The sequence below is a fragment of the Pelodiscus sinensis genome, chromosome 7 (genome assembly GCF_052426305.1).
Source record: "Pelodiscus sinensis isolate ZL-2025 chromosome 7, ASM5242630v1, whole genome shotgun sequence".
In the NCBI taxonomy this organism is placed as follows: Eukaryota; Metazoa; Chordata; order Testudines; family Trionychidae; genus Pelodiscus; species Pelodiscus sinensis.
The window spans coordinates 34,707,672-34,730,332 of record NC_143058.1 but is presented as its reverse complement, the minus strand read 5'-3'; the positions used below and the strand labels follow the sequence as shown (position 1 = coordinate 34,730,332).

The following is a 22,661-nucleotide window of genomic DNA, read 5'->3' as shown; positions in this document are numbered from 1 at the left end:
GAGCTATTTGATAGCTTGTTTCTGTATTTGCAGATTCAATGCTATCTGATTTCCTGAGGGAGCAAAGTTTCTATGTAATAAATTGGGTTGTAAAGAATAAAACCAATAAGCTGGTTCAGTGGCTGGCTGCGTGGGGCTGCTGTTTTGAGTTTCTATAAAATGAAACTAGTTCCAGCTATATTAAATTAGTTTCTCGGTTACAGAATTTCCATTTGGGAGGTTAATATTTTGTTTAGTTTTCTATCACCTAACCATGGATCTATAAATTTGATTTCCGTGACCTATAATTTTTTGTGTAATTCCTTTTTTTTTGCTACTTTTTTGTGTAATTCCTTTTTCTTCTTTACAGTTAGAACTGTATGGTATGACTTGAAGAAGGTACCATTCTCAGGGAAGTCATTAAGGAAGGTCACAGTTTTATCAGTTTGATTCCATCAAAATATAGGTAGTAGTTAATTGTCATCTTGGTTTTGACGTTCTTGTTTTATGTCATTTACAAGAGTGCAGATTTGTCATTCATAGTTTAGTTTAAAACAGTTCAATTTTTATAAATAGGGATCTGAAATATTTTTGCCAATTATTTTATACCTGTTACTCCTTTTCTCCAAATTTATTAGCATTATAATTCTCAGCAAATGAACTTTTTTACTATGTTCCTGCTCTGTTCCCTTTCAACCACTGGGAGTATTGGCTGTTACGGTTTGTTCATTAAAGATTACTTTTTTAGAAACATGTGAAATTCAGACTTTAATGATGGACTCTTGTTATGCAGTGATTACAAATATAAGGTAGTGCTGCATTCCCATCTAGAATTTTTGCCTAAGGTGATATCCCAAGTTTCGATAAAATCAAATCCTATTTTGTTTCAGTATTTTCTTCAGCACCTGATAGCATGCATGATCAGCCTATATAGCCTAAATTATCTGCAAGTGGAAAGGACCAAACCCTTTCTGAGTTCATCACATTTGTTGTTTATAGCCTTGAAGGAAAACCCCAAGAGTTGAACTCTTTGCCTAGAAATTATCCAGATGGCCTATTAAGCAGTGAAGCGTTTGTATCACAGAAAGATTTTTTGGGACGTTTTCAAAGACAGGTTTAGCCACACTACACCCACTGAAATGAATAAGGTTATAAGGCTGCAGCTTGTGTTGAGAGGCAATTGCATGAAGGAGAAACATGAATTACTGAACCGGAAGTAAAAACAACTATTAGGTCATGAGCTTTTGTGGGTAAAACCCACTTTAGCAGATGAGTTGGAGTGGAAATTACAGAATTCGGGGTATATATAATAGCAAAAGAAGTTTCCTGTCAGTTATGAGACAAGTGTTAATGAAGCTAATTAAATCAGGATGGATGAATTTAAAAGTAGCTATCCTTCTATAGTAGAATTTTATCACCCAATTATGGAGAGAAACAGCTGAACTGGAGTTTACTTAAAAGTTCAGTACTATCAATTTAGGTTTGAATAAAGATCTTAACTGGTTAATGCACTACAAAGGCAATTTCCCTGGTCTGATATTTGCATGTCCATATCAAATACTGTGAATGAGACATCCATCCTGACTTAATTAGCTTCATTAGTGTTGGTCCTACAATTGACAAGTAACTCCTTGTGCTGTTATATATACCCAGAATTCTGTAATTTCCACTACAACTCATCTGCTGAAGTGGATTTTACCCACAAAAGCTCATAGTCTAAAACATTTGTTAGTCTCTAAGGGTACATTCTTTTTTCAAAATTATATGTGCAAATTTGGTGCTAATTTGCATATCTCTTTCCGATCGTTTTTTTGAAAGCGTTTTTTTCAAAAAAGAAAGCCATTTAGACGCTGTTCTTTTGGGGTGGGAGAACCCTTTTTCAAAAGAACCCTGCACACCTTATTTTTTGAGGAAGAAGGGATCTTTCAAAAAAGGGTTGTTTTTTTTCCAAAAGAACCGCATCTAAACTGCTTTCTTTTTCGAAAGAAAAAAACATTTTCAAAAAAGCTATCAGAAGAAGATATGCAAATTAGTGCCACATTTGCATATCTCCTTTCCAAAGAAAAACGTAGTCTAGCTGTACCCTAAGGTGCTACAGGACTGTTTGTTTTAACACAGCTACCCATCTGAGACTTTTTACCTGGAAGTACTATGTTCCAAGTATATTTTATATACAAACCCATGTTGGTCCTCCCTTTTTTTCCCCCCTACTTCTTTGGAGTATTCTAGCTAGCTTACAAGAAACAGAGGAACTGAGTAAGATCAGGGAAGGATGTCCTTTATATATCTCTGGGTCATATTCATAGGTCAATGTATATGAGCCCACTAATGATGAAACTGCTTATGAACTGATATCACATAACTCCAATAGAGACCCATATTTGGAGAATTCTGGTAATATACAAGTCCATCTTCCTTTCCTTTTGTGTAAAGCAGTTTTTTCCCTCTCTGTGTGTTTAAACAGTGTAAGTATAATTCCATGTATATTTGTATTTTGGTGAGTGGTTTCCCTACAATTTTCATGTCATTCATTAAAAGAAATGGGGAGAAAAATATTTCTTATGTTCTATTTCTTATAGATATGGAGTCAGGAGAGCGACTAACATCATCATTAGTCTCCTCTACTACAGCTACTTCATCTCCTGCATCTTCTACACCTTCTGTAGTGTCTGCAGTTTCAAAAGGTGGCCTTTCCACTGGAGCTGCAGCACTTAGCTCCACAATCAACACATGCGGTAAATATTCATAATGAATTATACTTTATTAATTTGCAAGATGATTTGCATGTAGGTAGCATATTTTATGAAATTTCAGAATGGAGTATGTTATAGGATTAAGCATAACAATAAAGTAAAAACTGCTACATCAAATATCTTTAAGACAGAGTAAAATGCATGTCAGACTGAAGTTGTTTTGTATGTTTTTTTCTTCTACAATAGAAACCATTATCTCCAAAAGCTTGAAAATGATGTTTTGCCAACTCCAAAAGAGTGTTTAATTTATAAAGAACTTCATTAATATTGCAGAGAAGATCAACAGGATACATCAGTGTAGCAGATCACAAATATACATATATTGTACGTAGGGATAATATTTTAGGCAGAGACCCTATAAAAATAAACCTCAGCTTCCTCAGTGTATGTCACTTAGAGTTAAGCCAAGTAGCTACCTTAATTATTTGTCTTCTGATTTGTGAAGAGGTTTGCCAGGAGAAGGACTTTCTATTATGGACCTCCTTGTCAAATTATTGGATCACAGCATGAAATTATTCTAACTGTCTAATTATTCTCTGCTGGGAAGGCTATGTGAGAGTGTATAGCAATGAGGCATGGCCCCCCCTCAGACACCAAGGTATGGTCTCCCCTCCTGGCTCCACCCACCCCAAGTAGCTTGGTGGGTGGAGCCAAGAGGGCCACACCTTGCATGCTGGAGGAAGTGGGGCCGGGCCGGAAGAAGAACTATAAACAGCTGGTCTAGCTGCTCAGTTGGGAGGAAGCTGCCGGAGATGATAGATGTTTCTTTCCCGTGCCTGGATGCTAGCACCAGGGAGAACTGCTGTTGGTCCAGGGACCAACCAGACCTTCCAGTGAGTCTTAACACTGAGGAGCTGCTACTGGTACTTTTGCGAATGTACTCAAGGGAAGTGGAAGATGACCTGTGTATGCAGGTATACCTAAAGCAGAGTGTTGGAAGTAATCCACTGGAGCTAGGCAGTGGTCTGGTAGATAGTGAGTGGTAGACTTCTCCAACACTGAAGGGGCCCTCGGTTGGGATGCAGGACAGTTGGGCAGACAAGCGTCGCCGCTTTACCCTACCCTTAGGGTGGCAGTACTCTTCCCTCCATGGGCCAGGAGACCTGTGCTTTGTAACATGAACCCTTATCTAAGTCCATAGCCTGCCTGTGGTGTTCATCTTTTTCATGAGAACTTAGGTGGGTTTGGGTTACCCTATCCTGTTTAAGGGCCAGGAAGCATTGCTCTACCTGATTGGAAGGGCAGGACCCTACTGATTGAAAGGCTAGAGCCCTAATCACTGATTTACCTGCCCTATTTAGGGGCCAAGATGCCTGACTATTATAGCTCTACCTGATTGAAAGTCTGGCGCCATACATGGAGGCCAGGGAACCCTGACTATTATGGATCTGCATGACCGAAAGGCCAAACCCTGAGTACCAGTTGCCCTGCCCTGCAAGCTCCTACTCTTTTGTAGACTGCTAAGGAGGAGCTGTGGCCTCGTAATCTTCCAGGGAGTTTTCAGTTGGACATGTCAGTTACTGTAGGAGTGCATGTCTTGTTTTGTCTGTATCTCTAACAAGAGCTAAACAAGCTTTTCAGGATGCTAGTCAGCTGTATAATAGAAATTTGGTGTATGTTTGAATGCTTTCTCCCTTCTTTCTAGATAAAAGTTTATGTAAAATATACTGTCTGTTAGCTTTATTAATTTTGAAGGATCTAATAAAGCACAGAAAATGAAAAGGTCTGTATACAAGACATTATAATGTAAGTAGTGCATCATTGTCCATAGCAAATGTAGTTCATTCTATTAGAATTGGGTGCCTAACTGAAGAACTGCCCTCATTACTTATCAAAACCAGTGTGCTCTTTCTGTCCTAGCCTAGTACCATTCACACACAGTTTTGCTCTGGAGAAGATACAAAATAAAGTAGCCTGCTGTGCCTGAGATAGTATCTCAACAATATTTCTTTGCAGTTGCTCAAAAAGAAGCCACTAGGGGAGCTTCTTGCTTCAGTTGGACTTGCTAAGTTGATTAGGGGCTCCTCTTTTACCACTGTTCCAAAAAATCCATATGGGTATGTTTGCCCATCCTCATTGGCTCCCGTCACTTGAAGTTGTTCAATTCTTGTTATATGGTGGTTTCTCAACATATAGTAGGAGTTAATTTACATGTGGCTAAAATGTCTTAGATCACATTGAGAATTTGCTAGAATTTTCTACTCTACTTGCCACATTAAAGTTGTCTTGTATGTCTTCTATAGTACAGTATATTTTTAGGACAAGTTTTTTGATAATTTCCTTACAGCGTAATAGTTTTTTTAGAGAAAGAAGAAAGTTTGTAGGTATTATGTTTAGGATAGTAAAATATATAAATTTATTTTGTCTCCATTAGAAAATTCAGTAGTCCTTTGCATATCTTTGGTGTCACCTATTTAGATGTTTCACTAGCATTTCCTTTGATTGTTGACTTTATTCTTGAGACCATTGTTTCATTTTTGCCTGACAGCAGGGTGGATTGATTTAAATCAAACCAATTCAGATAACTAATTTTGATTACGATTCAGATCAGCAAGCAGGAAGCTATTTTAAACAATAAATTTTAATTGTATTTTACATGTGTACATTTTAGTTATTTTCCTGAAAAAGATTTTTTTGCATGATTGCAATGGATATCCATTCTGATTCAGGTTGTATATGCAGAGTGCACCAAAATGGAAGATGTTTTCTCATAGCAGTACCATTGGGATAATGTGTTTGCCTTCCTCCACTTGCTGCTACCTGATGGTAGAAAGGAGCTGCCCTGACTCTCCTTCTCTCAGTTCTTTTTCGCCGCCTGTGATCAGGGTTCTGAGTATCTATACTTGTCTATATAATCTCTCTCTTTCCTCCAGAGAAAGTTTATTAAATTTGGTAAGTAGTAAATAATTAGTTCTTCAGCAAGTGGTGTCACTGTGGGTCCTCCACTCAGGTCTTGGTGCATCCTTGCACCAGGGATCGGAGATTTTTGCAGAGCAGTGCCCCTCGCGCTGCACCTGTGCACCTAGCATCTCATCCCCCTGCCGTTTGTGGAGTGCGTACATGGCGAGAGTCCCGTCAGTTCCTTTTCAACTGTCCTTGGCTGAAGACAGAGTTCAAAGCAGCACTCTTTCTAACAGGAAATAAGAATTTTACAATTTGTTTTAGGGTTTTTACCTCATAGTTCAGTCATTTATAGCTTCTTTCAAGGTTTGCTACACTTAAGAAAAAAAAAAAGCTGCTGCTGCCGCGGCGACAACTTTTTTCTCTTCAGCATGCCAGGTTCCCCCGACTTTAAATGATGCGATTCATGCAGAGACTTGATGCCTACCTCAGATGGCCATGCATTCTGTGACAAATGCTATGGGGAGTATCATGCAGCACATAAGCGCCCTCACTGCCTGAATACGATGTCTAGGACCAGAAAAGACTACAAAATGTGGCTTAAAACTTTACTCTGGGAAAAGTCTCTTCAACCATCAAGAGACAAACCAGAGGAGGCACGGGGACAGCAAAAGCTCTGACAGGGCAGCTTCCTGACCCTGCAAAGGCTCTCAAGCCGCAAGGGCTTCCCCAGTACACTCCTTATCAATGTTGCCCAGAGCCTCGCGTTCCCTGGTGCCATCAGTTTCTGGCACCGTGGAGAAATGCTGAGGCTGAGGCAGAGTCTAAACTGCTGCTCTGTCTGGCGCCAATGAGGCAGCAGCCTCAGGAAAGTCGCATATGCCTCCACCATCAGCTCCTATGAGCTCTCCCTCGGTGCCTGAACAAATGGGGCAGATTGACCTTGATCACGCCCTCCCAGCACCGCAGCATAAAAAGGTGCTGCACAAAACGCGGCATTTACAAAAATCTCCTCAGGCTGATATGACTATCACTGTCTTCTTGGCATTCATACAGAGACCAGCAGCATCCCCTGTGGTCTAACCAGCTATGGATGTATCCCCCACATCAATTCTAGCCTCACTGGACTCCTTGGGATGCATGGCAAGGGTACCGAAAACGTTGCTCCCAGGCCTACAGCTCAAGGCACACAGCCTTTACAGCCCAACAACAGCACACTTCGATATGCTCACCCATAATTTCTGCACGTTCCTTGCCTACCCACCGCCCTCAGTAATCTCTCAAGTGGGTTCTAATGAGAATGATAACTTACTCTCTCAGATTCAGAGCGTTTCTCACATGAGCCTAGGTCCAGGCAGGATGAAGCAGTTTTCCAGATCTCTTCTTCTCCACCGGCAGCTGACCTGAAACAATTTCAGGAATTATTTAAACAGGTAGCAAAATCCCAAGACATCACTTTACAAGAGGTTCAGGATAAACAATATAAATTACCCACAATATTAAAACCCACAGCATCCTTGAAGATAGCTTTACCTATCAACGAAGCTGTCATTGAACTTTCAGATGCTTTGTGGAAAAATCCAGCTTCTGTTCCAGCAACAAACCACAGAGCGGACAGAAAATATTTTATCCTTGCAAAGTACCTCGACTTTCTCTTTGCACCCACCCAGCCAACCTCTCTGGTGGTAGACTCAGTAAATCACAAGGTGAAGTACCCACAATTTAAATCGATGCCCCGTGACAAAGAACACAAACGGCTTGACACCTTTGGCTGCGAAGTGGACTTTTCGGCCACACTTCAATTCCGTATATCAAATTATACAGCCCTTCTGACCAATAACATAAGAACGGCCGTACTGGGTCAGACCAAAGGTCCATCTAGCCCAGTATCCTGTCTGCTGACAGTGGCCAGCACTAGGTGCCCCAGAAAGGGTGGACCGAAGACAATGATCAAGAGATTTGTCTCCTGCCATCCCTCTCCAGCCTCTGACAGAGGCCAAGGACACCATTTTATCCCCTGGCTAATAGCCTTTTATGGACCTAACCTCCATGAAATTATCTAGCTTCTCTTTAAACTCTATTATAGTCCTAGCCTTCACAGCCTCCTCTGGCAAGGAGTTCCACAGGTTGACTACACGCTGTGTGAAGAAGAACTTTCTTTTATTAGTTTTAAACCTGCTCCCCATTAATTTCATTTGGTGTCCTCTAGGTCTTCTATTTAGGGAATTAATAAATAACTTTTCTTTATCGGCCCTCTCCACACCATTCATGATTTTATATACCTCTATCATATCTCCCCTCAGTCTCCTCTTTTCTAAACTGAAAAGTCCCAGTCGCTTTAACCTCTCCTCATATGGGACCTGTTCCAAACCCCTAATCATTTTAGTTGCCCTTTTCTGAACCCTTTCCAAGGCCAAAATATCTTTTTTGAGGTGAGGAGACCACATCTGTACACAGTATTCAAGATGTGGTCGTATCATAGTTTTATACAGGACAGTAAGATATTCTGTGTCTTATTTTCTATCCCTTTCTTAATAATTCCTAGCATCCTATTTGCCTTTTTGACCACTGCTGCACACTGTGTTGAAGTTTTCAGAGAACTGTCCACGATAACTCCAAGATCTCTTTCCTGATTTGTCCTAGCCAAATTACCCCCCATCATACTGTACGTATAGTTGGGGTTATTTTTCCTGATGTGCATTACTTTACACTTATTCACATTAAATTTCATTTGCCATTTTATTGCCCAAAAGGACTGCCCAATTATGACCATGCTAATTATGCCAAGTTACAAGACCTGCTACAGGATCTCCCTGATAATAAACGACCTCACCTTCAATCCATTATTGAGGAGGGTTATTCAATAGCTAAAACTATGGCACCATCGCTAGAGCCACAGCCATTGTAAGGCATAAGGCCTAGTGGCTACAATCATCAGGGGTCCCAAGAGAACTTCAAGCAAGGGTGGAGGATCTCCCCTTTGACAGAAAACAACTATTTGCTAACAGCACAGATGAGATCCTACACACTATAAAGGACTCCCGCACAACATTTTGCATACTCGGGATGTACACCCTACCCAATAACACAAATATACTTTCTACCAAAGGCCATGGGACTATAATTACAGTTACTACAGGCAGCAGCAGAGGCCATATAACTGGCCTAAGCAACAATTTAACAGGAGGAGGACTCAGAAAAACCACTTCTCCACAAATCAGTCCACCTCCAAATTTGAAGCTTTGGTCACGGGTCTGAGCGACCAACCCACGCTACCAGTGCACTCCAGTGTCACTTTCCATCACCACCTGAGATCTTTCTGCCAACAAAGGGCCCAAATTACCACAGATAAATGGGTCATAGAAATGATCAAATCAGGTCACACACATCCCCTTCATAACCATGCCCCCTACCCTGTCCTTTTTCAGGGACCCCTCTCATGAGCCCCTACTATGGGCAGAGGTGCAAAAATTACTCCCGTTAGGGGCAATAGAACCCGTCGCCAAAGAATACAGAGGGAGAGGATTCTACTCCTATTATTTCCTCATAGCCAAAAAAACAGGGATGGAGACAGATCCTCGAGCTCAGGAAACTCAACAACTTCATTCACAATATAAGATTCAGGATAGTGACCCTGGCAACCACCATACTTGCACTGGACAAAAGGAACTGGTTCTCAGCCTTCAACCTCCAAGACGCATATTTTCATGTAACTATCCACCGATCTCACAGAAGATTTCTCAGATTTGTCATGGGCCAAGACCACTATCAGTACAGAGTCCTCCCCTTTGGCCTCTTTAGCAGAGAATGTTTTTCCCGACTTGGCCTGCTTATCAATATACAAAAATCCACTATACAGCCTACGCAAAGGATAGAATTTATCGGGGCATCACTAGACTCGGTCTCTGCGAGACTCTGCCTCCTGCCACAAAGGTTCAAGGCAATCTGCAACCTCGTTCAACAGGTCAAGCAGACTCCCTTCTCCATAGACTGGACATACCTCCAACTATTGGGACATAGGGCTGCCACGTTTGCAGTCCTATTCGCAGGGCTACACATGAGGTACCTTCAACATTGGCTCAATCTGAATTGTAATACCATGTAGACAAACTCGAGGCTTCTGGTGGCACCCACAAGTAGTAATGTGGATACTGGAGGTAGAGCATCAGGTCTGGCTAGGCATGCCCCAATAATTCATGCTTCCTTGACTGATCAGCAGAGGTAGTGATTTCAGTTCTAATCTTAGGATCATAAAGATTCATTATTTTGGTTGCACCTTCTACATGGTCAACCCTGTAGACAGCTGTTGTAGTGGTCTCTTGATACAGAAAATGTCAGAGTTAGATACAGCAGCTATAGATTTGCTCTACCTCCCGATACTGGCTTCTCCAGTTTTGCTGGATGTATTTATTGGCCCCATCTACTTCATAAACTCTAGTACCTACTACAACAGAGGTATTCTACTCCACTCCAGAATTCAGTGCTTGTGGCAACAAAGACTTCTACACAGTTGCAGCCTACTTATCCGGCAGCCCTGCCGATGGTGGGGTGGGGGGACGAGAGGAAAGGAAGGGGCAACTGCACCATGGCCTGGCAATTCAAAGGGGCCTGGGAGTCCTGGCTGCCACTGTAGAGTTACAGGCAATGTGCTCAGGATGGCATTAAATTAAAAATTAAATTAATGGAGATTGCCTATCTCCTAGAACTGAAAGGGACCTTTCTTGAAAGGTCATCAAGTCCAGTCTCTTGCCTTCACAGCAGGACCAAGAACCATCCCTGACAAATTTTTGCCCCAAATAGCCTCTGCAAGGATTGAACTCACAACCCTGGGTTTAGCAGGCCAATGCTTAAACCACTGAGCTATCCCTCCCCCCCATCTTGCACTATCTTGGCTGTCTGATTACTTGGCTCTTCTTTGGAGTCAAAAGTGGCATCATGCCTATCTTGATGTCATTAGCTGTGGCCCCATGTTAGTTTACAAGAGCTAATCAGGCTTCAGCTACATTTTTGTGTCACATGTCTGTTTGCAAAGCAGTAACCAGGTTGTTGGTGCCTGAACAGCTTGTAAGTCACCAGAAGTGGAATGGATGTGTAGAATCACTCCAGGATGGAAAAATGGTTACTAAGCAATTATGTAATTGTTCTTCTTCAATATGTGTTGTACGTATCCATTCCATGACCCACTCATATTTCTCTCTGTATCACTATCTAAGGGTACGTCTACACTACAGCGCTAGTTCGAACTAACTTAGTTCGAATTAGTTAATTCGAACTAAGCTAGTTCGAACTAACGCATCTAGAACTAAAAACTAGTTCAAACTAGTGTTTTGCTAGTTCGAACTAGCAAGTCCACATTGAGTGGACTCTGAACAGGGCTTAAGGATGGCTGGAAGCAGTGCCGGCAGGGCATAAAAGGAGGACTTAGAGCATGGAGATGCTGTCTCAGGCTAGCCGAGGGCTGCGCTTAAAGGGTCCCGACCCCCACCCCGGACACACAGTTCTAAGGGGTGCCCCGCTTGCAAAGAAGTTCTGGCTTGGAGTGCCCTGAGTGCCCACACTGGGCACATCACACCACTCGGCCATCAGCCCGGCTGCACTTGCCGCAGGCTGCCATCTGGGGAGAGGGAGTAATTGGGGGGCTGCAGGAGAGCTTCCACCCCCAGAAGCCCGCAGAGCCAGCCCAGTCCTCCCCATCGGGAGCTCGTATCCCATTCCTCCCTCACCTCCTTCCACTTACCCTTCCCTAGCCCCCCTTCTTATTGATGTACAAAATAAAGATAACGTTTCTTCCAACATTGACTCTGTCTTTATTGAACAAAACTGGGGGAGACTGGGAAAAGGAGGTGGGAGAGGGGAAGAGAAAGGCTGGGAGAGGGGAGGGCAACTAACATGATCAGGGGTTGGGAACAGGTCCCAGATGACGAAAGGCTACAGAGACTGGGACTGTTCAGCTTAGAAAAGAGGAGACGGAGGGGGGACAGGATAGAGGTCTCTAAAAGCAGGGGTTGGGTGGAGAGGGTGCATTCAGAAAAGTTCTTCATGAGTTCCCATAAAGAAGGACTAGAGGACACCAAAGGAAAGGAATGGGTAGCAGGCTTGAAACTAGTAAGAGAAAGTTGTTCTTGACAAAGCAAATAGTTAACCTGCGGAACTCCTTGCTGCAGGAGGCTGTGAAGGCTACAACTAGAACAGAGTTGAAAGGGAAGTGAGATAAAGTGATGGAGGTTGGGTCCATGGAGTCCTATTAGCCAGAGGGTAGGAGTGGTGTCCCTGCCCAAAGTTTGTGGAAGGCTGGAGAGGGATGGCACGAGACAAATGGCTTGGTCATTGTCTTCGGTCCATCCCCTCCAGGGTCCCTAGGGTTGGCCGCTGTTGGCAGACAGGCTACTGGGCTAGATGGACCTTTGGTCTGACCCAGGACGGCCATTGTAAGCTCAGGGCTCAGGGTCGGGGGTCTCAATGGACCCCCTTGATTTTCATGCACACCTGCTCCTGGGTGGCCAGGCTGGCAGCTCTCCTGCCCTAGACTGCCACTTTCCTGTGCCTAGTGCGGAGATCGTGGACGAGGTCCACGATGTCCGCACTAGCCCAGGAAGGTGCCCGCCTCTTGCGGTCCAGGGCAAGCTCCCGGGAGCCGCCAGCCTGGTCCCGGCAAGAGGGGGTGGGCTGGGGGGCATCGGGTGGGTGGCTCTGTGCCGTGCCAGGTGCAGGGTCTGCTAGCTGTGTGCTGGCAGGCTTGCACCTGGCACGGGCACCGTAGCCAGCCCGTGCCCCTTTAAGGGTCCGGGGCCGGGAGGGGGGCATAGAGTTTCCCTGGTGTTGGCCAGAGTGGCCACCAGGGAAACCTGGGGAGGGCTAGCCTCCCACTAGTTCGAACTAAAGGGCTACACAGCCCTTAGTTCTAGGCGTTAGTCCTCGTAAAATGAGGTTTACCTAGTTCGAACTAAGCGCTCCGCTAGTTCGATTCAAATTCGAACTAGCGGAGCGCTAGTGTAGCACCTATTAAAGTTAGTTCGAACTAACGTCCGTTAGTTCGAACTAACTTTGTAGTGTAGACATACCCTAATTCACTAATATCCAGAGCAAAGGAACTGATAGAGATTTGCGGCGGCTCTGATCTCTTCATTGGCTAAAAGCATGAACATGCACAGGATGCGTGTGCCACTTCAAAGGGTATTACTATGGGGAAAAATATTCCTGCTTTCTGTGCACTCACCTAAAATGAAATGGACATGTGCAGAGTGTCTCTAAGAAAAATAGTTACAGGACAGGTTAGTAACTGTTTTTTACTCACATTGGTTGAGAACTATTAAAACCTGTTGATTCACAATTAAATTTAGCCTAAATTGGTGCTTCTCTTTACTAACAAAGGCGCACTGTATCTATTTACATTTATTTAAGTGATGTAGTTTAACTTATTCAGATTCTTGATTTTTATTTTTTATGATAGAAAAGTGAATAATACAGTTCTTACTACTAAATAATTTTTTAAATTTGTGATTTGTATCTAACTTTATTTGGATGGAAATTCAAAGGAATTAATATGCAGAATGTAATTTAATTATTTATTAAGCAAAATCACCTTTAAAAATTTACCTTGAATTTTTTGAAAATGTGTTTTGCATTTAAAACTGATATTATTTAACAGAGGAAATGCAATCCATTGTTAGTAAATTGAACTGATTGTTCCTGGCCCACGTTTCCTTCAAGATTTTTCAACCACTAAAGCACATTGTTTCTCATCTGGTTTTTGTTCATAAGTTGGGAGAGCAAAACAAGTTTTGCTGTATTTTCAGTTCCCAGTTGGTTACTTAATTTTGAATGAATAAGTCATTGAACTTATATAAATGGCAATAAAGAAAATATTCTTTCGCAGCAGATGCGGCACTGCTTTCAAAAGCTAGTTTAGCACTTTGGTTCCTGGTCTTATGGAAAACTTTCACCAGTTCAGTGATATGACTTACATTAAAATCTGGCAGCAAACATGTACTGCTTGTATTTTTTATGTTTAATTTGTAAGCTTCATATAGATAATAAGTTTTGGCCTTAACATAAGTTGTTAGTTAAATTATCATTTTTAAATGGCTTGATTTTTTTCAAAATAAAACTTTTGTTTTAAATAAAAATCTGATTTCAAAAATCTTTCTTCATATTTTTGTTTTTTAGTAAGTGTTTATCTTGTTTAACAGCTCATGGTAATGCAGAGTGACAGTAACTCCAATATATCATGAGTTCATTTGTATTTGGTTTGAGGGCAGACTTTGTTTACCCTCTATTTATAAAGGTGTATTTTTTTCCTAAAGGCATATTGAAGTCTTCTGAACAGGCTAGAATCTGATTTGCTGTAATGTTCTCCCCCATAAACTTTTGTAGGTAACACATCTTTCAGTCTAACTGGTATAACATATTACAGTTTATATTTGGAAGGACATCTCAAGTTTTTCCTTGAATTGCAGGGTCCTAGAAAATTTTCCCCAAAAATCTGCAACAAATGTGTATTTATTGTATTTGTTATTTATTTTTTTGCAGCAATATGCATATGCTAAGTATCATAGTTTCATTAAATCACTCTTGCATTAAATTTGAAAGATTTTTAAGCAACAAGATGGAATATGACCATAGAATACTGGTACTGGAAGTGACCTCGAGAAATCATCAAATCCAGTCCCCTTCTTTTCAGTTTCCTGCTTACAAATATAACTTCTTAAAAACAAAGACAAAAAGGACCAATGGTTGTGGGTTCATTAGTGCCGTTATATTAATTGTCATATTACGTCTTTTACAAGTACAGTTCCCGCAAATCTAATAAAATTGCTCGGGTCTCTTTAGCATAAGCAATTATTCTTCCCTAGGGTATGAAGTCAAAAACATTTTAATCTGTGCATACAATTAGAGAAGCACAATTAGGGAGGTTCATATTTCCTCCAGTTCGGTATAATTATTTCCTTTGCAGTAATCAATAGTCTGGTAAATGGTCTGTATAATAAACTTCATTGCTTAAATCATGCAAAGTCCTAAGATACATATTGAACCGAGATTGCAACTGTATATGCAATGCTAAAAAATATTATATTACAAATCGGGGTCCTCCCAATTCAAATGGAAAATGTATGTATGAGAACATATACAGAAAAATACCACAATCATATATATGTATTCAGTTTAGGTAGAGTATAGTAATAGTGATGGAGATGTTTATGCTGTTTGTTTTATTTGCTACTGTAGTTTTTAATCACTGAACAAATATCTGACCAGGCAACTAAGTAGATAGTTTGATGCTTTTTTTAAAAAATTTTCTCTCTTCCATTGGTGGAAAATAAAGAACATTATGAAGGAAAATAAATTGCTGTGCCTTTTTTGTTGTTTTTGCAAGGACCCTGTTTTGCTATCCTGACTTACATCAATAAACTTTGTTTTAATTCAGTGGTCATTCTCTTGCAAATGTTGCAGGACTGGACCCAAAGCAAAGCTAACGAAAGATGAGCAATCCCTTACTGTTTTGGTGCTACAAATCTAACCCTTCCAATTTCTCATTTTCTGGGCCAGCAACATTTGTGGTCTGGCATGATTTTAGTTAGCTGGGTGTCCACTTTTCATGGGTATGACCACATTTCCCAAGGTCCCACAAAGTTTATTTCTTCTTTGAGAGATGTCCCTCTGGGTGCTCCAGTCATAGGATTGGTTCCATCCCAGTGCTGTCGATTGCAGATTCTAATAGCCGTCCCCTTCTGGCTTTGCATGTGTGCCACCTGAGTTGCATTCCGTTGTTACTCGAAATAGTGCATGCGCAGCTGGCACCATCCAATTCCTTCTCAACTGTCCTTGGCCTGTGATGGAGTTTACTTAGTTACAGTTGTTCATTCTATACATAGTCTAATAAGTTTTATAGTTTAAAGTTATAATTGTAGTTAAAAACACACACACACACACACACACACAACCAACCTTTCAGCATTGTCTGACTGGCCATGGTTCAAATGTTGTTCATCTTGTAAGGATGCCATGCCCATCTCTGATGGATATTTCCAGTGTCTCTGCTGCCCTGGAGCAGTCCCTTGTTCCCTAAAAATGCCCTGATTATACACAATTAAAAGTGAGGGCGTGCCGGGACAGAGACCAGAGGTTCAAACTCTTACTTCTGGAGAAGCCCCTGAGACCTACCTTGGAGATCAAACAACTCCTATAGTGCCTTCTTCCCCATGATCCAAGGCTTCCTCAAAAAAAAAAAAAAAAGTTCTTCAGTGGTTCATGGTGAGCACACTGTTACCTCTCCCCCGCTCAAAATAAAAATCTTCAGCCCAATGTTTCTCAGCGGTGCTGAAGGTATCATTGGTGAGCACCTAACATGCACCTGGCACCTCCAACACCACCCACAAATCTGTGCCTCCCAGCATCAAGGCTGCATGTTCCAAGCTGCTTACCTCTTCTGCGGCACTCCCAGCACTGACCAAAAAAATGGCCCAACTGATGAGAACCGCATATCTGCACTGCCATCCACACTACATCTGTCCACAATACCCTGTTAATTAAAGATGCCTACCACAGCTGTACCAACATCTTCGGCACCACGGCCATTTCTACAGCACCGTGACCTAGCAGTATCTTCTAAACCACAGTCACCATTGTTTGGCACAGATGTCTCCTCCAGAGCCTCAGCACCATGTGCTCTGGCAGCATCGCGTTTTCTCATGGTAACTCTGTCTACCAATATCCCATTGTTACAATAGGGGAACTGGTTTTCGGCCTTCGACCTAGCATGCTTTCATTTGTCAATATGCCCCTCACACAAACCCTTCCTGAGATTCACATTAGGAACAGACCACTATTAATACTGGGTTCTGTCCTTCTTCCTATCTACTGCTCCAAGGGGGGCGGTGCATACATCCAAAATCTTAGTGCGTAAGGCACATGGACAGCATCTGAGTCCCACCTATACATCAGTCTCCTAGCATTGAGAGCCATGCACAAAGCCTCTTGACATTTTCTATCCCTTCCAGAATCAACATGTGCATGTGCGGATGGAAAACATTCTACATAAACAGGCAAGGAGAAGCCTGATCCTGTTCACTATACATAAGGCTATGGAATTTCTGCATTCAACACAACATACTCATTTCAGCTGCACACATACTAGGATCATGCAATATCACACCAGATGAGCTAAGCAGATGCTTCCCACAGTATCACGAATGGGAACTCAGTGCAACCATCGTCACACACATCTTCAAGAAGTGGGATCAATCAACAATGGACCTGTTTGCTACAACCCATAATGCTAAATGCCATCTATTCCGTTCCAGAGCAGGCATAGGCAGGCACTCACAAGGCATCATCTTCCTCATAATGTGAAAAGGGAGCCTATTCTGCATTTCCACCCATTCCTCTCCTCTCCAAGGTCATCCAAAAAATCTGGATGGAGAAAAACAAGGTCATTCTGATTGTCCCTATATGGCCCAGGCAGCCTTCGTTTCCTTTCCTCAAATGTATGTCAACTGATTCTCCTTCCTCTTTGCCAGAACCTGCTAACACAAGGTCAGACTCACCTGTACCACCAGATCTCCACAGACTTCACCTCGTGGTTTGGCTCCACCATAGCTCTCGCATGTGGAGTTATCTTGCTCAGAACAGGTACAGCACGTCCTCCTCCACAGTAGAAAACTCTCCATTCGCTCCTTCTACTCCTACAAATGGAAAAGGTTCATGATATGGTACACCTCTAGACAAGTGGAGGCAAGTCAAGCTCCTCTAACACTTGTCTTGGACTGCCTCCTCATGCTCAAGGAGTTGGGCTTGTCGATGAGCTTTCTCAGGGTTCACCTAGCAGCTATAACCTCATTTCTTCACAAGATTTGCTCACCCTGTCATTAAATGTTTTTTAAAGGGACTCCAAGTTCTATACCAAGTTCTATACCCCGGTGATACTCTGGGACCTTGATTTAGTCCTCTGCTTGCTCATACACAAACTCTTCAAGCCTCTTGTCTTCCTCTATTGATGAAGGCTGCTTTCCTCAGTGCCATTATTTTAGCAAATTGTATAGGAGAACTAGGATCTGCCATATACCATATTCTTTAAGGACATAATTACACTCACGACTCACCCTAAGTTCCTTCCCATAGTACCCTCCTCATTGTATATTAATAAATCATTCCAGTTATCTATCTATCTTCCCTAAATCTCAGGCTAATCCCCTTTGAAGCCTCTAAACACAAACTAGACACGAGGCGAGCATTAACATTTTGCATAGATAGGACTAGGGAATTCTGGAAATCTCCACAACTTTTCATCTCAACAATGGAATGCTCTAAAGGCCTCCCTCTATCTAAACAGTCTCCAAATGGATTGCAGATTGCATACACTTATGCTATCAACTAAAGGGCTATGAGCCTCCTTTCACAGTCAGGGAATATTATGCTAGATCCATTGCTACCTTGACTGCCTATTGCACAACATGCCTCTATCCGAGATCTGCAAAGCAGCTACCTGGGTATCCCAACATACTTTCGCTCAACTTTACACCTTCATGCATGGTCTCAGGGCAGACACACGGTCACCAGTTCTGGTTCTCTGTGTTCTGTGCTTTTATTCAGCTCTAATTTACCCTTACATTTCTTTGGATAGTCCAGTAAGCACTGGAAATGTTCATAATGCTGCTAGACGATATTTACCTCCCATGGTTCAGCAAGTTCTCTGGTTTGACACCAGTCCAGAGGGTGCCAGACTACAGAAGCTCAACTTGCATCAGTAGTGAAGAAAGTTCTGAAAAATCCTTGTTAAACACTCTGATTTCTTTGGGAAATTAAATAAAGGAGGCTGATTAACTTTTTATAAAACATAATTGTAAGTAATTCTTTCTTAAACCAAGCACTTCTGCCAAAATTAGAGTAAGTCATCTTTGAGTTTAGGATTTCTACCCAATTGAATCATGGGAAACAGAGCCCTCTGCTATTGTGACAATAGATTCCCAAACTTGGAGGTTGGTTTTAATTCACATATTAGATGCTTTCCTATATACATGGCCAAAACTATAGAAAGAAGAAATTGTAAAGTTAAGTGCCAAATAGTTTGTCCCTCATTCTCAGTCCTAAATTATCCTTTATCACAGTCTTAAAAATTTTAAGAAACACTGAGGAACACCAAACAATATTGGTTTTTTATGAGGACCTCCAAGGATTTTTTTTGTTGAGGGAAGGGAAAAAAAAGTCATTGGGAGAAAGGGTCAGGGGGAATGTTATTGAGGGGGGGAAAAAAGGGGCGCCTGCCCCTTTAAGGGTGGCCATTTTGAATTATTCTCTGTGGCACATCTCCGACTGCCTGATGGTACACCGGTGTGCTACAGATCACAGTTTAAGAAACACTGCTTTAGCAGCTCTGGAGAGTGTTGAGTAAGCTGATTTAGTGAATAAAATGGAAACTCTAAAATTTCATTACCTTGGACTTTAGTGCTTTTGTCAAATTCATTTTTTGCCAAACATTTGGGCTCTTGCCTGCAGTCCTTCCATGGCACTCTTACTTCATTCAGGCTTCAGTTTTGTCTTCTAAAATATTTACAGTTTAAACAGACTGTCTTCAAATCTATGTGTATGCAATAGCATTATACATAATTAGTATGTTATATATACTATGTCCAAGACAAATTCAGACTTTGAAGGTCATTTTTGAGTAACATGAAAGCAAACATAACAAAAAATTGGAGAACCATATAAGTAAAAATATTTGACTAATATTCTTCATACTTTAAGAAGTCTCTAGGCTAAGATTAAAAATGTGAAGTATAAAAATTGCATGAGTTTGATTGTATTTTAAAAGTGTTTAATTTTAGTCTGATTTATATTGCTATGTCAACAAAATTTACATTTTATAGCAAATAAACATGAGAACAGGGTTTTCAGGAACCTATAGGTAGGTTTCTAAGTCCATGTTCAGATACCTAAATAAGTAATTTTTTTCACAAGTGTTGAGCATTCAGCAATTCCCATGGACCTCATTGGGAGAAGCTATATACTCAGCACTCTTGAAAATCTGACCACTTAAGCAATAGTAATATATACGCTTATGAGTGTGCTTAACTATAATTGTGAGGAGTTCCATTGGCTACTGTTGGCTCTTGAAGTTAAGCATGTACAAAGGATTTGGGCTTTAATTGCTTAAACATGAAACCTTTTCACTAACTTCACTGGGCATAGACTCTGGTCGTATGTGCTTAATTTTAGGTACTCAATTTGGAAATTTTGTCTGAGAACGTAAGCCAAAAAAGACTCCCCTCTCCCACAATATAAGCGAAAGTTAAAAATGGAGACTTAAAATAGAATGTCTTTGTAACTTAATCATGATTTTGTTTCTGTGATTCTAGGAGTATGTGTAAACTGTAAATTTTGATTAACTATAATATGTAAGTTGTGTGTAAATATTTGAACGCTTTAGCTAGTTTTTTGAGCTGCACTTTGAGCCTCTATTTAATTTACAAACATTTTAGATCAAGTTCACTGTTTCAGTCTATTTTTTATAAATGTTAATTAAAGTATGTGACCTTTATTTGGGAATACATTTTCTGATGATTAGCCACAGTTTTCTGTGTGTTACACTGCAAATAGTCACAAATGCTGTGAAATTATGCATACAATTTGAAAGAGCTAGGGGCTAATGTTGGAAGACATGTTGCAACAAGCTTTTATAGCATTGTAAAGATTAAAGAACTTGGGGGTGGGGAGAAGAGAAAACAATATACATGCATTTCTGTCACAATAAGTAGTTTCCTGGATTCTCCATAAGATAGAATGTCTTGGCATCACTAGTACTTTAAATGTTTACAAAAACTGTCACACTAATCATTTTTGTACTTTCACTGATAAAGATTTTGTTCACTGATGCTTTACGTTTAAGGCATTAGTTAAGTATGTATCCCTTTTTAATTCTTTTGAAAAGCAATGTTATGTTTCAGCGTGAAGTTCATTAATATTAATAAAGGCATCTGTAGTTATCATTCCTTGTTTCTAAGACACCAGTGTTGTAGAAATGGATGCTGGCCTTTGGGGTAATGCTTTCAATCATTTATCTGTGTGCTGGCTAGTAGAATTTCAAAAGCTCTGCTCAAAAATATTCAACGTATTATAATATAAGTAAAGAGTCTTAAGCAATATAGTTTTGTATTACATTTAATTATGCAAAACATGCGCACAGTAAGTCAGCAACTTATTTAGGGACAGAAACTAAACAACACTACTACCCCACTCACAAAATACTAGCATTAATCCACAATTAGATATGAATGTATCTATTAGAAAAGAACGATAAAAATTATTTTGTCCGGAAAATGTCATTTTATTGTCCATTTTGCTTTGAGGATAAATTATAGGCCAGTGCCAATGTGAACATAATTCTTCATTTTAAAAAGATATATACTTGAAAATGTATAGCTTCTATTTCTAGGCACATTAAAGAATGACTGTTACCACATAGTAATTTTTTTAAAAGACTATATTTGAAACACTTGTGTTAAGTGCATTATATTATAAAAACCTTCTTTCTTCCAGTGCTTGCTCATGTCAATTCCATGTTAGGTATGTGTGTGTCCAGGTGCATAGCTGCCAGAGATTTTTTTTCTTGGTGGTATCCAGAATCCTATGCTCATGCTCTGGTATATGAGGCATTGTCAGACCTGTGGCCTCTTAACTCCTCTTCAGTAAAGATAATAGTCACTGGAACAGCTTTCTCCTTTTGCAATTTGCAAAGGGCTCTTAGTTGTTTCCCTTTCATAGTTGTTGTTTATAGTAAGCTTAAGTAGAGTTAGATAGAGAAGTAGTCAAGTTAGAATAGTTAGGGATTTTACCCCTGGGATGGGGCCTGCCTCTGTGCTGGTCAGTGACCCTCAAACAAGCTATCTGGAGGAATTGTGTTGGAGAAATGTGTTGAAGAGAAATGTGAAATTTATAGACACACACACACACACACACACACCCACCCCCCTCTAACATTTCTATCCTTGGGTGCATTGCATTTTCGTGTAGGCAATACCAGTATTGAGGTAAGGTATGGATGTGTACCACCAATACAAACAAAATCTCACTCACAGACTTTAAGGTCAGAAGGGACCATTTTGATCATCTAGTCTGACCCCCTGCACAATGCAGGCCACAGAATCTCACCCACCTTCTCCTTGAATAATCCTCTCACCTATATCTCAGTGTCAGGGTGCAAGCCCCCTCAGTGCCCCCTGACTGTCCTCATCTAGCCCCTCTCAGGGCAAGTTACAGTCTGTATGGGTTGCTCATCATTGGCATTTGTCTCAACGGCTCGGCTTACCTAGTCGGCCTCATGATCCGCCTGCAAGCCAGGGGCTTTGTTTCCAGCCCCTAGTCAGGGGGAGTCTTGGCTGGCCTTCTTCCAGCCTTTGCTGGCTATCTCCAGCTTGTCTCCCTCCAAGGAGTTCCTGCTTCCTCTGCAGTCAGCCCTCCACTGGCTCTCCCCTTAAGCAAACTGTGCTTCTCCATTTATGGCTGTCAGCTGGGCTCTCCCTCACCCTAATAGCTTCAGCTGGCCCCTCCAGGCACATTGTGCTTCAGCAAATAGCTACCAGCTGGGCTCTCCCTAGCCCAAACAGCCTCAGCTGGCCTCTCTGTTCCTAGCCCTGGCTCGGGGCTTGAGTTCTGGTCTAAAAGGGCCAGTGCAGGGCAGGCGCCCTGTCACACTCAGATATTGAAGTCCTCAAATGGTTTAAGGACCCCAAGATGCAGAGAATCCTCCCGCTAGTGACCCATGCCCCATGCTACAGAGGAAGGCAAAAAACCTCCAGGGCCTCTGCCAATCTACCCTGGAGGAAAATTCCTTCCCGACCCCAGATATGGCGATCAGCTGAACCCTGAGCATGTGGGCAAAACTCACAAGCCAGACACCCAGAAGAAAGTTCTCTATAGAAACTCCTATCTTGGCCTATTTACCACTGATAGTGAAAGGTCAGTTAATTGCCAAAATCACGTTGCCTCAACAAACCATCCCCTTCATAAACCCATCTAGCTTTATCTTGAAGCCAGATAGGTTTTTTGCCCCCACTACTTCCCTTGTAAGGCTGTTCCAGAACGTCACTCCTCTGA

At 41.5% G+C, this 22,661-nt stretch overlaps 1 protein-coding gene across 25 annotated transcripts in view; it reads left to right on the top strand.

Annotated features, from left to right (window-relative positions):
- The window catches only part of BAZ2B (bromodomain adjacent to zinc finger domain 2B), a 331,616-nt gene that overhangs the window by 137,915 nt on the left and 171,040 nt on the right, over positions 1-22,661 (top strand). For 24 of the 25 annotated variants that reach the window (XM_075933462.2, XM_075933455.2, XM_075933459.2 and 21 more), the window contains one exon: positions 2,559-2,714. In XM_075933462.2, the coding sequence (XP_075789577.1) occupies positions 2,561-2,714 (154 nt within the window). In that variant the 5' untranslated portion in view covers positions 2,559-2,560. Of the gene's footprint in view, positions 1-2,558; positions 2,715-22,661 lie in introns of those variants that run through there. The other variant, XM_075933474.2, reaches the window with a different exon arrangement.